We start from the raw sequence: 15,231 nt of genomic DNA, 5'->3' as shown, positions 1-15,231 counted from the left end.
TGAGACTGGGACGGAGGTTCACCTTCCAGCAGGACAATGACCCTAAGCATACTGCTAAAGCAACACTCGAGTGGATTAAGGGGAAATTTAAATGTATTGGAATGGCCTAGTCAAAGCCCAGACCTCAATCCAATTGAGAATCTGTGGTATGACTTAAAGATTGCTGTACACCAGCAGAACCCATCCAACTTGAAAGAGCTGGAGCAGTTTTGCCTTGAAGAATGGGCAAAAATCCCAGTGGCTAGATGTGCCAAGCGTATAGAGACATACCCCAAGAGAATTGCAGCTGTAATTTCTGAAAAAGGTGGCTCACAAAGTATTGACTTTGGGGGGTGAATAGTTTTGCAAGCTCAAGTTTTCAGTTTGTCTTATTTCTTGTTTGTTTCACAATAAAAAATATTTTGCATCTTCAAAGTGGTAGGCATGTTGTGTAATTATAATGATACAACCCCCACCCCCCCCAAAAAAACGTTTTAATCCCAGGATGAAAGGCAAAAAAATAGGAAAAATGCCAGGTGGGTGAATACTTTCGCCAGCCACTGTCGGACCTGTCCATTGACAAAATATTTATGGGCTGTACTACTGTACTGCAATGTCACTGAGACCACTGTCAGCCCTCTGATTTCTCAGTGAGGTATGATATACTAACTACACCAGGACGGGTCAGAATCCGTAACATTGTAGGCCTATTTTTGTTTTTCAAACACTTTTTTTCTGGTTACCAAGTAGTTCTCCGCTATAATACCATGTTAAATGAATTTCATAAAACCAAATAAGCCTTTGATATTCAGTTTTAATAAGGTTGAAATATTATGCGGCCAAACATTTAATATGCCATAATCGCCTACCATTGCAGAATGTCAACATATAACATTCTAAATGACTTATAAACATATACAGTTCCATAAACCTTTATTCATTTTCTCACAACAGCTCCAGAGGCCAGATGTCCCCATTTTAGAAATATCCTAAATCATGACAAAACATGTCAGGCAGTCCAAGACTGGGTCAACATAGTTAAACTACACTACAATTATTTTAGAACATAGTGCTCTTTGAAGCAGAATAGCTACTGTATATGGAGTTACATTACATGCCTTTTTCATCAATGCATTTATTCCACTCTGGTTTTCACGCTCTCTTCCTCTACCTCTTCAATTTTCTCCCCGACGTCTACGTTTCCATCCCTAAATCAGACATGTCGGTTAGAAAATGTCTACATTGTAACTGCATCAAAGTTTTGCTTGACTGCAGTATTTGTCTTCTCTTCACTAAAGACTTTACAACAGTCTCACAGTATTATGTAATGCAACATTGTATATAGAACTATAACACATGGCGTCCGTGGATTTCCAGCTGCAGTGGTATTCCTATTGGCATTAGATACTGTATGACTAAAACTAATTGTTAGTTGGAAGACACTGCGACACAAACTTGTTGTCATTGTAGGTACCTTTTCTTCATGTCACTCTCAACACTTTGGTCATCAACATCGTCATTGTTATCCAATATGAAGACGGGTGCCGTTCCAAACTCTTCTCCCTTTGTTTTAACAAACTGCTCATTCAAACCAGCTTCCCTCAGCTTGTCTCTGTATATACGCTCCGCATCAGCCTTGGCGTTTTTCTAGAGCAATTCCATCAAAGGCCAGGGAATAGACAAGGTGCACAACAGTAAATAATACAACAGTTGACCGCTTAAAGGCTTCCGTTTCCAGAAAATGAGTTTCCAGGTCAATGCAAGCCCATAGTTTACCTGGGACACCTGTTCAAACAGGTAAGGACGGACAGTTACTCTGGCCTTTATATCCTGTAGCTCCTTCTTATACTCTCTCGTCCTTTGTTGGTCGGCCTCCCTACATGTACAGAGCCGCATAAACATTAATTTGACATTAAGTACAGATCAACAACTCTTTAATCAGGTCTGTTCTTTTCTGTTTTCATCTGAGGAATTTCCCAGTACTCACCGGTGCTGTTTCAGCTTCTCATGATACACCTCTTTCAGGCTGCTATGAGGGTCCATGACCTTGGCGCGGACAGCCACTGTCTTCTTCATGGCCTGAGACCTCTTCCTATGTCTCCGCATCCACTCTGTACTCTCCTGCTCCTTGCTCTCTTTCTGCTCCACAGACTTTCTGATGGACCAGGGAGAGGACAGGACAGAGATGAGTATGACTATGTCCTGTATCTTTACTTATTGAGACAGACACACTTGATAATGAAGTTCACAGTTCCCCTTTACCTAATGGCCATACAGCGTTTCCTTGCTGCATCTGTGATGTAGGTGGGAAGCGTATCTGTGGACAGTGATGTTAAGCCTCCAAAGGAATTGCTTCTCTTCAAAACGGCACTGACTATGGGTTCCTGAGGACAAAAATAACACAAGGAAACAAAACATTTCCAAAGATACAAAGAGAAATTTCATTTCAAGTTCTATTTGCAGAGTTCTACAGTAAGCTCACCTGTTCTTTTTCAGAACTGCTTCTGCTTGGTCTTGAAGGCAGAATTGACGTCCGCAGGTGGAAGGGCTGACACTTGGTAACATTTTTCCTCTCTGCCCTCTTCAGTGATTCTCTCTGAAAGGCCTTGTGCAGCCTATCAAAATCAGGGACCTGGGAGTTGGTCTTTGGCTGGAAGGTAGGCTTCTGATCCAGGAAGGCCAGAACCTCCTTCTTAGTCCGTTGAGCGGTGCGAGACTCCGGGTTCTCAGTATGAGTTTGGTTCTCTATAGGTGCTGTGGACTTCCTCAAAGTCTCCTGGGCCCTCAGCTGGATGCGTACCTTCCTGCGCAGCTCCTCCTCTACAGAGCATACAGAATTTAATGAGAAAAAAAATAACATTTAGGGAGGATTATAATACTTTTATAATACAATTTACTGCACCTAAGCAAGATCTTTGGAGATAAATTATTTAGGCAACACACCTTTTAAATGCTCAGAGACAGTATGGTCTTTGATTGCTTTCGGTATTGGTTTCCTGACATTGGTGGCTTTTTGAGACTGTGCCACCGTGCTTATCATTTGCATCAGCTTCTCTCTCTTCTTCTCATCTCTCTCCAGGAAGCTGAAGGGCTTCTGCATGGAGAGCAGGAAGTCCCTCCTCTGTTCATGGCCTTCCCTCCTCTCTTTCTGCCGCACCTGCGTCATCTCATCATAGAGGGGCAAAAACACATGGCCAGGCACAGGAACAGCACGAAACTTCCTCTGACATTCCGCCTCCTCTTTCTCCTCTTTGCTTAGTTGGAGCTGCTCTGTTTCTGTTGGGCCTTGGTGCTGAAGATGTTGTGGTCCTCTGTGTGAAACAGTTGTGGCAGAAGCCCAGGCTGCAGAGGATGTGAAAAACCTCCCTGACTGTCTGAGCGGAGATTTCCTCGAGGTAGACCTCCTACCTGACATCAGTTCAGACATGGAACTGGATTTCCTCGGTCCCCTACATTTGAGATTGTTTTATTTAACATAGAACAATAGGATATTTGAGACTTACAAAACAAATATATTGTGATAACCTATTTGCATCATTGGGTGACTTGACATACCTGGCCTGAGAGCTGAAAAACTTGTCCAGTTGTCTGTCAGCACTAGACTTTCTGTCAAAGTCTGCTGACAGCATAGAGTTCTGCTGGATCCTTTTCTCAAGGCCCTCTCTCTGTCTCCTCTCTGTCTCCTGCAGCTGCTGCTTGTGGGCCTCCTTCATCTCCTGCAGTTGGTGCTGGAGCAGCAGCTCTGAACTCAGGCCATCCTCCAGGAAAGCCTGCAGGTCAGCCATGTTCCTCTGCTCTTGCATCCTAGCAGCAGTGTTTCCTCCTGAACCCAACATTCACCAAACAGCTATGGAAAGAAGGAAAAAGGGAAGACAATTTTATATTCCAAAAACACCTCTTCCAAAAACACATCCCACAGTGAGATAAACCCTTGTTTAGATCAGACATTTTAATTTACACAGAACTGTGTCCCACATTTGACCAATTAATGACAATTAATATAATGAAAAGTTATGCAAAACTCCAGCAGCACATGATGTGAGCCTACGCAAGGGTTGCCTTAGCAACCAAACTGCTTCTCCAAAACATTGCCAGAGAAGTCATATTATATGTCTACGTTAACATAGTAGGCTACATGCTAAACTGTTTTAGGGCAGAACATGTATATTGTTACACAATGCATAACTACAATACATATTGAGATGACAATTTTGGAATATTGTAAAATAGAAAATATAACCTGATGCTCGTGCACTTTAGAACTACATCATACTTATTCCAGTGGATTATTATTATTATAATTATTGTCCATTGTTGTCCATCTCTTCTTGCTTCTCTGCTTCACAACAAAGACTGTCATGTATCGACATCATATATTGACTGTTACAAAGTAATAACTTCGAATCACTGGATGATGTTTCGCTACTTGTTGTCAAAGCTAAGATATTTGACTCCACCCCCTGGAACATTCTAATGTTTGATTGGCTGAAGTAAACGCTTGCTGTATCTCGATCTATACCTCAGTCATCTCGATTGGGCACTATCATGTTGACACATTTGTAACACATTTTTTTTATTCAAGAAGCGCCTTAACTATTCCTTCTACATTGTCCTCCTGAATAAAACGGAATTATGTTTAAATATCAATAGCACCAAAGTGCGGACAACTTGTGAAGTGAAACTAGTGCGGTTCCTTTTTCTGATTGGTTGACCACTACAGGAAGTTCTTGCCTCTTACGTATGTCAAAATATACAACATGGCTGCATTATAGAATGGACACAGCTGCGATTAGTAGGACATATTCAAGGGGAAACATTTCGTTCTGATTCTAAACAATACAGTTGGAGTTATTTTAAGGGTTAGACGAGTACCACGTCGTTGCGTTGTTTTAAAGATGCATAGTCTCACTAAAACGGCACTGTCTTTCAATGGAATCGGGCGGCGGTGTGTTGCTCTGAACCGTTTTTCAGAAACAAGAATAATTTGCAGAGGACTCACGTGCACAGCAGAACACGGGGAACATGAAAATGAGCTCTATGATGTCATTATATCTGGAGGAGGGATGGTTGGGACCGCTATGGCTTGTTCTTTAGGTGAGTCGAGGTGATCTCCTGATGCTGCTCAGTCAAACTGCCCCTATTTGCCCCCATCTAAAGGAGGAGGAGCCGTCATTCCGCTGCTGGATGCAAATTCTCAGACTTCATCCTCACACTAAGTTGCAGTTGTGGCTTTGCTGCTGATTTACACCATACAGCATTTGCCTTAGTTCTGTGTTGCTAAACAAGTAAGGTATAATTAAGACAAACATGCAGAGGAACTTTAAGTTCTTGTTCTCATGGCACCACTAGTGATGCCAAAATATAGGCTATATCAATGCTACTCCCACCACAACTTTTAATCTGTCTGTTTATCATTTTGGACAGAGCATCAATCAATTTCATGCATCCTCGTTATTGTTGACAGGCTTGGATCCAAACTTGGAGGGGAAGAAGATTCTTTTGCTTGAGGCAGGCAACAAGAAAGTGATGGACAAGGTCCCAGACGCCTACAGTACAAGAGTCAGCTCCATCAGCCCGGGCTCTGCCACCCTCCTCAGTGGTACACACCCGTATTACGAAACACTATTATCATGTTCCCCGAGAAAGTAATCTCTCTAATGGCATTAGAATCTCTGTTTTCCATTGGCAGCCAATAGCATCATAAAAATGTAGGGAACCTCTCTGCAAACAGATACACATGGCTGCAATAGTATGAGCTTCATAAAGTACAGTAGGGGTGAAGAGTTGTGTGTAGATTGTTTGGTAGTTGTTGTCTATTATTTGTCAGGGTTATCTGCAGGCCAGTCAAGTTCTTCCACACCGATCTCGACAAACCATTTATGTATGGACCTCGCTTTGTGCACGGGGGCATTATCATGCTGAAACAGGAAAGGGCCTTCCACAAAGTTGGAAGCACAGAATTGTCTAGAATGTATTTGAATGCTGTTGCATTAAGATTTCCCTTCACTGGAACTAAAGAGCCTAGTCCGAACCATGAAAAACGGCCCTAGACAATTTTTCCTCCACCATCAAACTTTACAGTTGGCACTATGCATTGGGGCTAGTAGCGTTCTCCTGGCATCTGACAAATCTGGGATTGACGGTCGGACTCCTAGATGTTGAAGCGTGATTCATCACGCCAGAGAACATGTTTCCACTGCTCCATAGTCCAATGGTGGCAAGCTTTACACCACTCCAGCCAATGCTTGGCATTGGACACGGTGATCTTAGACTTGTGTGCGGCTGCTCTGCCATGGAAACCCATTTCATGATGCTCCCGAGGAACAGCTCTTGTGCTGTTTGGGAGTTTGGAACTAGGTAGTGAGTTTTGCAACCAAGGACCGATTTATTTTTACACGCTTCAGCACTCGGTGGGTCCCGTTCTGTGAGCTTGTGTGGCCTACCACTTCTCGGCTGAGTCATTGTTGATCCTAGACGTTTCCACTTCACAATAACAGCACTAACAGTTGACCAGGGAAGCTCAATTTTATATATCTGTCAGCAACTGGTGTGGCTAAAATAGCAGAATCCACTAATTTGAAGGGGTGTGCACATACTTTTGGCCATGTAGTGTATATGGATTTGTTGGTCACAGATACCTTTTTTTTTAAAGGTAGGGGCGTGGATCAGAACCAGTCAGTATCTGGTGTGACCACCATTCGCTTCGTGCAGCGCAACACATTTTTTTTGCATAGTGTTGATTGTGGCCTGTGGAATGTTGTCCCACTCCTCTTCAATGGCTGTGCAAAGTTGCTGGCTATTGGCGGGAACTGGAACATGCTGTTGTATACATCGATCCAGAGTATCCAAAACAATGGGTGATATGTCTGGTGAGTTTGCAGGCCATGGAAGAACCTGGACATTTACAGCTTCCAGGAATTGTATACAAATATTTGCAACATGGGGCCGTGCATTATCACGCTGAAACATGAGGGGATGGCGGCAGAAGAATGGCACGACAATGGGCTTCAGTATCTTGTCACAGTATCTCTGTGCATTCAAATTGCCATCGATAAAATACAATTCTCTTTGTTGCCCGTAGCTTATGCCTGCCTATACAATAACCCCACCGCCGCTGACATCAGCAAACAGCTTGCCCACACAACGCCATGCATGTAAACTGCAGTTGTGAGGCCGGTTGGATGTACTGCCAAATATTCTAAAATGACATTGGAGGTGGCTTATGGTAGAGAAATGAACATTCAATTCTCTGGCAACAGCGCTGGTGGACGTTCCTGCAGTCAGCATGCCAATCGAAAAGCTCCCTCAACTTGAGATGTCTGTGGCATTGTGTTCAGTGACACAACTGCACATTTTAGAGTTGCCTTTTATTGTCCCCAGCACAAGATGTACCTGTGTAATGATCATGCTGTTTAATCAGCTTCTTGATATGCCACACCTGTCAGGTGGATGGATTATCTTGGCAAAGAAGAAATACTCATGAACAGGGATGTAGACAAATTTGTGCTCAACTTTTGAGAGAAATAAGCTTTTCTGCATATGGAACATTTCAGGGATATTTTACTTCAGTTGATGAAACATGGGACCAAGACTTTACATGTTGCATTTATATTTTTGTTGACTTCGCCCACTTGAGTTCTTGTCTCATTTAATCAAACTCCTTTAACAAGTAATTATGGGGCTTTTACACCTCATACATAACTTCCCTAGATTTGATAGATCTTGTATTCTATTAAAATGTTGTGTGTGCCTTTCAGGTGTTGGTGCATGGGATCACATTATGAACATGAGATGTAAGCCCTATCAGAAGATGCAGGTCAGTTCTTGGAAACTCCAAGCCCTAAAGTTATTTTTTATTGAGAGGCCCTTTTAGGTCGTTAGTTATACTGCTATATACTTACTCTCATTCTCCATGCATCAGTAACTTGTTTGGATATAAAGTTTTAGGAAAATTGTATCTTCCCTGCCATTTAACCTCTACTCAATCATGTACTTTACAATGCCATTTCCCTCGAGCATGTAATTGTTAACAAAGAAAAAGCAACCCCAATGGAGGTTTAAAACATGCATTTTGTTCATTCCTCTGCCCAATTTATACATCCTCAGAGGCCATGCAAATGCCAGGGTGCCTCAAACCCCAAAGGACAGGAGGTCAATTTAAAACGATGATCAAAGCTCCCTGGCTTAGTGAAATGTTGTTTTTTTTCTCCCTCTGGCCACAATGGCAGAGTATTTATTTATTTATTTATTTAATTAGAATCATATTTAATAGGAAAAATACATCTATTTGGCATCTTCAACTAGGCGTTCATCCCCATGTGTGTACTAATTATAAAGATGAATGTGACAAGCAGGAGGCAGAAGATGGAAGATGACAGGATGTGTGGATGTCAGTAGCAAAGTGACCGTGTTTTACAGCTGTGGGTGCAGGCTGAGTCCCTTCTGTAAGATGTGGTCACTTTATACCAAAGAAAAAAACACAGGGTTTCTCTCATGGCCAAGGATGTCATCATAAAATGTAATATGGTGATTATGGTGATATACCTCTTCCATAATTCCTTTACTGCTCTGCTTCTTTTTTTGCTTGTTTGTTTGCAGATGCATATTACAAGGATAGAGGAGCAGCGCGTTGAGGTTAACCCCCCCAAAAAATCTTCATTCCCTATCCTAAATAGTTAACTACTGGCTGAAGAAGGAAAAATAACCTGAATATTAGTAGGCCATTTCCAATGGTCTCTCTCCTGTCTGGGTGTTAAGGTGGAAAGAAAAGCAGGTTTTAAAGCTCCCATTTGGGGATTACTCCTAGCAAAGAGGACAATAAGTACATAGCAACACATTCCTTATCAACAGAAGTATGTTTTTCTCCAACATAAAAAACTCCTTGGAATTTGCAGTTTGGTTTCATTAAATCTTTCAAGCAGCCAACCACTTGTCACAAGTTGGAAACCCACCACCATTAGTGTTTTTTTTTTGTAGGGTAAAACCCACTACTTTATGGCATGTTGGGGGGGGGGGGGGGTAGTTTAGCTGTGTTACTTCTGAATGATAAGGTCTGAGAGAGAGTCCTACATAAGCATAACCACTTCCCTGCGTCACATGAAAAGTCTTTCCATTTACCATCTCAGAAATGATGTGCCTCAATTATGTGTTTTATTTTGACACTCAACTTTTTGGGGATACAGTAACCAATATTTACCCGCTCGGTAATGTTCTGTCGGGCCAAAAATATTGCCATAAATCCACATCACAAATGGCATTTCATCGTGCATCAGTAAGCTCCCTAAGTCAACCATAGATCTAGAAGGGTGTTGTTGACCTTTCTAGATCTTTAGTTTGGTCATTTAAGTAGTGGCTGCCAAGCTCTGGCTGCAGCTGAACATATTGGATGTGTTCAGTTCAATTAGGCTGCCGGCTTAATATAGGGAATGGGGATGCATTTAAGGATAGAGTTGTTGACCACAGGGATAATTGATTTCTCATTTAGGTTTGGGATGCCTGCTCGGATGCCCTGATTACATTTGATAAGGAGAACCTGCAAGACGAGATGGCATACATTGTGGAGAACAACATCATTGTGGCAGCCCTGACGAAGCAGCTGGAGAATCTCTCTGGTAAGAAAAGCAGCGCCACACACAGTCCAGTTGCATTGCTGATTTTTCCATGAAACCCTCACTATGCACAAGTAGTGATGTGACTCTCCTTAGAAGAGATCTTGAGTTCATTGACATCCTGTTAATGAGCACTGGGTCTGGCAGCTCATGTTATGTCAGCACATTTGTTCCATCCTGTCCCTGTGTTTTGTTTATTTGTATTTTCCCCAGTTTCCGTTTTTAAAGACCAGTGCAGCTCTTGGACACATCCATGTTTTTCCTGCTATTTCAATCAAGCGCCATATTTCCTGTGTGCCAGTTAGTGCACTCCACAGACCGGGTGCCATGTAAAGGCACGTGCAGTTGTCCAATGACCTATTTCACATTGACATGTGCTCCCACGCCATTAAGGATGCTAAAGTGCTGACTTTGTGCTATATTGTTGTTGAAATTAGGCCGACTTTTTGGAGGTTCAGAAATGAAACCTTAGCACTGCCTTGCGTCCGACTGTAAAACAGCATATTTATAAGTGAGCTTTTCTACATTTTGCACTAAACAGATGTGTGGTTGCAGGCAGCAGGTTTTCCTTAAAGGCATCATGTTGGTCCTCTACTTAATTTTTTCTCCCTTTGGCCATGATGTTTCTCTGCTTCTGAGGCAGTACATGAAAAGCGCTGCTCTCCAGTCACTGCAGACCAATATTTGTCGCTCGTGTTCAGGAACCAGTAGTCAATCTGCAGACGGGAACCTCTCCAAGTGGGCAACGCCAAGTGTAATTCCAGATACTTTCATGTTTGGGATGACCGACTACCGATAATTCAAAGAAAGTGGTAGTTTTGGTGTAATCCCAGCATGCTGGCAGCAAGCGGAAAGTGTGGAATGGTCTGCTTGTAGATAAACACTATTAATCAATGCTATGCGGCAAGCCAAGACCATTTAAGAAGATTGTCAATGTGAGCTTCGGCAGCTGGTCCCTGCCAGAGAGGCAAGCCAGTGGTGTTTTACAAGGTGCTTTGTAGATCTTCCACTGCCTTAGTCACTTACAGCCAAACCTTACTCTATTGTTTTCCTTTTTGGAGGAAACAAGTAGCAAAGTCTTTTTAAAATTTATTTTAAATTTAATTTATTTTACCTCCTTTTTTCCCCAATTTCGTGGTATCCAATTGGTAGTAGCTACTATCTTGTCTTATCGCTACAACTCCCGTACGGGCTCGGGAGAGACGAAGGTTGAAAGTCATGCGTCCTCCGATACACAACCCAACCAAGCCGCACTGCTTCTTAACACAGCGCGCATCCAACCCGGAAGCCAGCCGCACCAATGTGTCGGAGGAAACACCGTGCACCTGGCAACCTTGGTTGGCGCGCACTGCGCCCGGCCCGCCACAGGAGTCGCTGGTGCGCGATGAGACAGGGATATCCCTACCGGCCAAGCCCTCCCTAACGCGGACGACGCTATGCCAATTGTGCGTCACCCCACAGACCTCCCGGTCGCGGCCAGTTACGACAGAGCCTGTACACGCTGGTGTACAAGTAGCAAAGTCTTGATTAGTGTGACCAATTGTGATGAAAAATACTTACTGGCCCCTTCCTTGTTTAGTGAAAATGATTCTCTGTGGTGAACCCAAAATCCCCTTGTTTAGTGAAAATGATTCTCTGTGGTGAACCCAAAATCCCCTTAGCTCTGCTTTAGACCATTTCCTTTCTCTGTGTTCGGTCTCTCAGATCAGGTGAGGGTCCAGTACAAATCCAAGGTGGTGAAATACACCTGGCCCAAGTCCCACCAGGTAGCTGACGCCATCCCCTGGGTTCAGGTCACCCTGGCCAACGGACAGACTCTTCAAACCAAACTACTGGTCAGTCCATCCTGAGTAGTGACTCTTTTATTTTTTATGTTTAAAAACATAATTTTGCCTTTGACCATAATGCTCTAGGATGTAACTGCTGTGATTGGCTGGTTTGCAGATTGGAGCAGATGGGCCAAATTCGATGGTAAGGCAGGAGGCGGGGATACCCACGGTCAAGTGGAATTATGACCAATCAGCTGTTGTGGCTGTCCTGCATCTGTCTGAGGTGAGATTTACATCTTACAACCTGTCTATTTCATCAAGACACATGGAGGCCATACTAATTGTTATCATGTGTTTCTATAGCCAACAGAGAACAATGTTGCCTGGCAGAGGTTCCTTCCAACAGGCCCCATAGCAATGTTACCAGTAAGTTTGTATCATAGGTTCAAAGTGCAGCTGAGCTCTTTGCTTTTTTCTGTCCCTTAATCTTAACCAACGTCCCCTTCTCTCTTGTGGCTGTAGTTGTCGGACACAGAGAGCTCTCTGGTGTGGTCGACCAGCCACCGCCATGCAGAGGAGCTACTGCAGCTGGATGAGGAGAGCTTCGTGGACTCCATCAACACTGCCTTTGTGAGTCCCGGACTGACCCCACCGAATCAGATAATGATTAGGAACAAGTGCCTTTATACAGCAGAGAAAGAAATGGATTTCTGATACATTTGTATGCGTTATGAATAGTACATTTTATGAACGGAAATCCTCTTGTTACCAGCATGCTGCAAGTGCACCAATGAACCGGTTAGCCAATGCCAATGGGTGCACTTGTCACTGTTTTCTGTTTACTCTACATCATACATGTAGACAATACCAACGTTTTGCCAGCATAAAGTCGCTTTCCCAAGCCTGCTATTTTTACTGGTCCTGCTGATGGGGTCACCACGGTTGTCATGCTTGGTTTCAGGCCTGGTTTGCTAATTAAATCTGTGGTCTGCCAGTTGGTCATTACTGCATGGAATGTTTTTTAAACTAAGCTAATTCAACAGCAGGCCTGACCATCCTCTTATTTTAATTAGCAAGGGTCCTGTAATGCTGCCAAACCATTTTGTTAGTGAGGAAAAGTACACTCACTCTGCATTTCTGCTCTAGTTTGTTTCTTTAACTTCTCTCTTCTCTCCGTCTACCACGCCCCTCTATCTCTCCTGTACCCCTGTCTCTTCCTCTACCTGCTGTTTCTACCTCTCTCTTTCGCTCTTGATGGGGTCACCACGGTTGTCATGCTTGGTTTCAGGCCTGGTTTGCTAATTAAATCTGTGGTCTGCCAGTTGGTCATTACTGCATGGAATGTTTTTTAAACTAAGCTAATTCAACAGCAGGCCTGACCATCCTCTTCTTTTAATTAGCAAGGGTCCTGTAATGCTGCCAAACCATTTTGTTAGTGAGGAAAAGTACACTCACTCTGCATTTCTGCTCTAGTTTGTTTCTTTAACTTCTCTCTTCTCTCCGTCTACCACGCCCCTCTATCTCTCCTGTACCCCTGTCTCTTCCTCTACCTGCTGTTTCTACCTCGCTCTTTCGCTCTCTCTTTCGCTCTCTCTCTCTCTCTCTCTCTCTCTCTGTCTCTCTGTCTCTCTGTCTCTATGTCTCTCTCTCTGTCTCTCTCTCTGTCTGTCGTCTCTTTCTGCCAGTGGAGTAATGAGAACCACAGTGAGCTGGTGGAGACTGCTGGCTCTCTGTTCCGCACTGCCCTGTCAGTCCTCATGCCGTCTGCAGGCTCGGCACGCCAGCTACCGCCCAGCGTGGCCGGGATCGGCCCAAAGAGTCGAGTCATGTTCCCCCTGGGCATGGGCCATGCGTCAGAGTACATCAGGCACCGGGTGGCACTCATCGGGTAAATCCCCACTCACCCCTGGGGACACGCCATTATTGAACTTCACATCGGTTTGCTTTAGAAAACTGTGACTATTGATATTTGACTTGGCATTTTGTAAATGTAAGGATCATATGCCCTTATTCTATGAAGGTATAACAGGATCATATGCCCTTATTCTATGAAGGTATAACCGGATCATATGCCCTTATTCTATGAAGGCATAACAGGATCATATAAAAAAAAAATGATACTTATCAACTGCAAAAAAAAATTAAAAGTTAATGCCTCTATCCAATTATTTCTGTCTATTTGAAGGGAATGCTTGCTTTGATCCAATCCTGTAGATGTGGTGACTAGATTTACACGGCGGTGGTCTTTATTTTTCTTTGCAGCGATGCAGCACACCGCGTCCACCCTCTAGCTGGCCAGGGAGCCAACCTGGGCTTTGGGGATGTGGCCTGCCTCACTCAGCTCCTGAGCCAGGCGGCCTTTAACGGGAAGGATCTGGGTTAGTGACTCCAAACACAGTAGCCGTAGCCAGTGGTTTCTCAGAAGCTCTTTTCCACAGCCCAGGCTGGGACGCTTGCTGTTGATCTTGATTATAAAAAGAACAGTCTTTCTTCCAAAGTTTATTTGATGTTTTTTTTCATATAGTTCTTGGCAGAAAGGACAGTTCACAGAAATAGAAATCCTGCTATGTGAATATTTGTATTTGTTCTGAATAGCTCCAATGCAGAAAACACATTAACAATGTACACAGGTCCAGAAACTATTTTCTCCATGATTTATTAACCCCTGGTGTTTTGCTCGGCCTGTGTTGTGTTGTGCAGGGGCCATGCAGCACCTGTTGGAATATGAGACAGAGCGCCAGCGACACAACCTGCCCATGATGGCTGCCATCGACCTGATGAAACGACTGTACTCTACTAACGCTGTCCCCATGGTTGTCTTACGCACCTTCGGTCTGCAGGCCACCAATACACTGCCAGCCATGAAAGTTAGTATGCCGTCTCCTCTTTAACCCCACCTTTCTCGAATGTCATGTCCCTTGTCAAAGTGAAGCCACAACACTTGTTCAAGTAGAAGCCATCTCTTCTTCCATTCCCAAGGTTTGGCCACATGTCAGAAGTAAGCCCCACCTTGGCTTCGTTCATGACCCCACCCGATCCTGACCTTTTTTTTGATTACATGTCTTTTTACTTCAGCTCTGCCTATAATTTACATGGTTGTCAACTTACTACTACGGCAGCTTAGTTTAGCCCCAAATGTAGTGTTACAGAAAGTGTGTGGGTGGGGTGCAGGGCTGGCCCCGGGGCTGTGTTACAGTGGTGTTGGCTTGTGTTTTCACACCCCTTTTATTACAGACCGCTGATGTGAAATGGCTTTATTCCCTACTAAGTGATTCAGACCAAAGCAACCGTAAATGGTTGTAAAGGCATTTCTCTCTGGAGACCCAAAGTTATGCTTGACATTTTTCCATATTAAATGTTCAGTTTACAGATCTCGTATACAGAGGTTTGTAGTGCCACTTTTTACACAGATGGGAAAGATGCTAGTCATAGTTTTTTTGTAGAACTTGCTAGTGCTATACGTGGCTGTTGGATTCGTGTATTTGTGGATAGGTATGGATGAATTGACAAAATGTATGTTTAGATTTGTGAGTTCATGTTCTTTCTCTCCAGGCTCAGATCATGGCGTTTGCAAGCAAGTGACACATACACTGGTCCTGCCGTTTCAGTTTGATGGTACGCCAATGACTTTGAATGGAATGTAAAAGTGTAAATTAATAAAGTTATTTTATGCTCTGTTATTACTAGAACACAGTTATTCCTGCGCGTCTTTCTTTGTGTGAAGATGATTTTGGGTTTTTCCAAGCATTTCCTGGGCAGCAGGTAGCCTAGTGGTTAGAGTGCAGAGGCGGCAGGTAGCCTAGTGGTTAGAGTGTAGAGGCGGCAGGTAGCCTAGTGGTTCGATTTTTACAATGATTTTACTTTTATTTAACTAG

At 43.5% G+C, this 15,231-nt stretch overlaps 2 protein-coding genes across 4 annotated transcripts; one reads left to right on the top strand and one right to left on the bottom strand.

The window, feature by feature from the left end:
• Nucleotides 1–775: 775 nt before the first annotated feature.
• On the bottom strand, nucleotides 776–5,147 carry fam161b (FAM161 centrosomal protein B). Of its 3 annotated transcripts, none has more exons than XM_090220801.1 (9): nucleotides 4,979–5,147; nucleotides 3,535–3,826; nucleotides 2,923–3,428; nucleotides 2,462–2,799; nucleotides 2,242–2,363; nucleotides 1,967–2,134; nucleotides 1,756–1,855; nucleotides 1,454–1,626; nucleotides 776–1,187 (listed from the first exon to the last, which is right to left on the bottom strand). In XM_090220801.1, exons 2-9 carry the CDS (start codon nucleotides 3,813–3,815, stop codon nucleotides 1,115–1,117), a joined length of 1,761 nt encoding a protein of 586 aa, XP_090076927.1. In that variant the 5' UTR covers nucleotides 3,816–3,826; nucleotides 4,979–5,147; the 3' UTR covers nucleotides 776–1,114. The 3 variants fall into 3 exon arrangements, with proteins under 3 accessions (XP_090076927.1, XP_021440545.2, XP_021440544.2); XM_021584870.3 differs by lacking the exon at nucleotides 4,979–5,147 and adding an exon at nucleotides 4,253–4,448; XM_021584869.3 differs by lacking the exon at nucleotides 4,979–5,147 and adding an exon at nucleotides 4,220–4,442.
• Nucleotides 4,497–15,045, top strand: coq6 (coenzyme Q6 monooxygenase). Its single transcript, XM_021584871.3, has 12 exons — nucleotides 4,497–5,073; nucleotides 5,444–5,578; nucleotides 7,737–7,795; nucleotides 9,464–9,590; nucleotides 11,292–11,422; nucleotides 11,532–11,639; nucleotides 11,720–11,782; nucleotides 11,879–11,986; nucleotides 13,042–13,244; nucleotides 13,619–13,734; nucleotides 14,057–14,223; nucleotides 14,909–15,045. The coding sequence occupies exons 1-12, from the start codon at nucleotides 4,875–4,877 to the stop codon at nucleotides 14,936–14,938; spliced, it is 1,446 nt and encodes a 481-aa protein (XP_021440546.2). The 5' UTR covers nucleotides 4,497–4,874; the 3' UTR covers nucleotides 14,939–15,045.
• The last annotated feature ends 186 nt before the right edge of the window (nucleotides 15,046–15,231 follow it).

Source organism: Oncorhynchus mykiss, chromosome 25, assembly GCF_057628025.1.
Source record: "Oncorhynchus mykiss isolate SJ-2025 chromosome 25, ASM5762802v1, whole genome shotgun sequence".
Taxonomy (NCBI): domain Eukaryota; kingdom Metazoa; phylum Chordata; class Actinopteri; order Salmoniformes; family Salmonidae; genus Oncorhynchus; species Oncorhynchus mykiss.
This window is presented reverse-complemented; position numbering and strand designations above follow the sequence as displayed.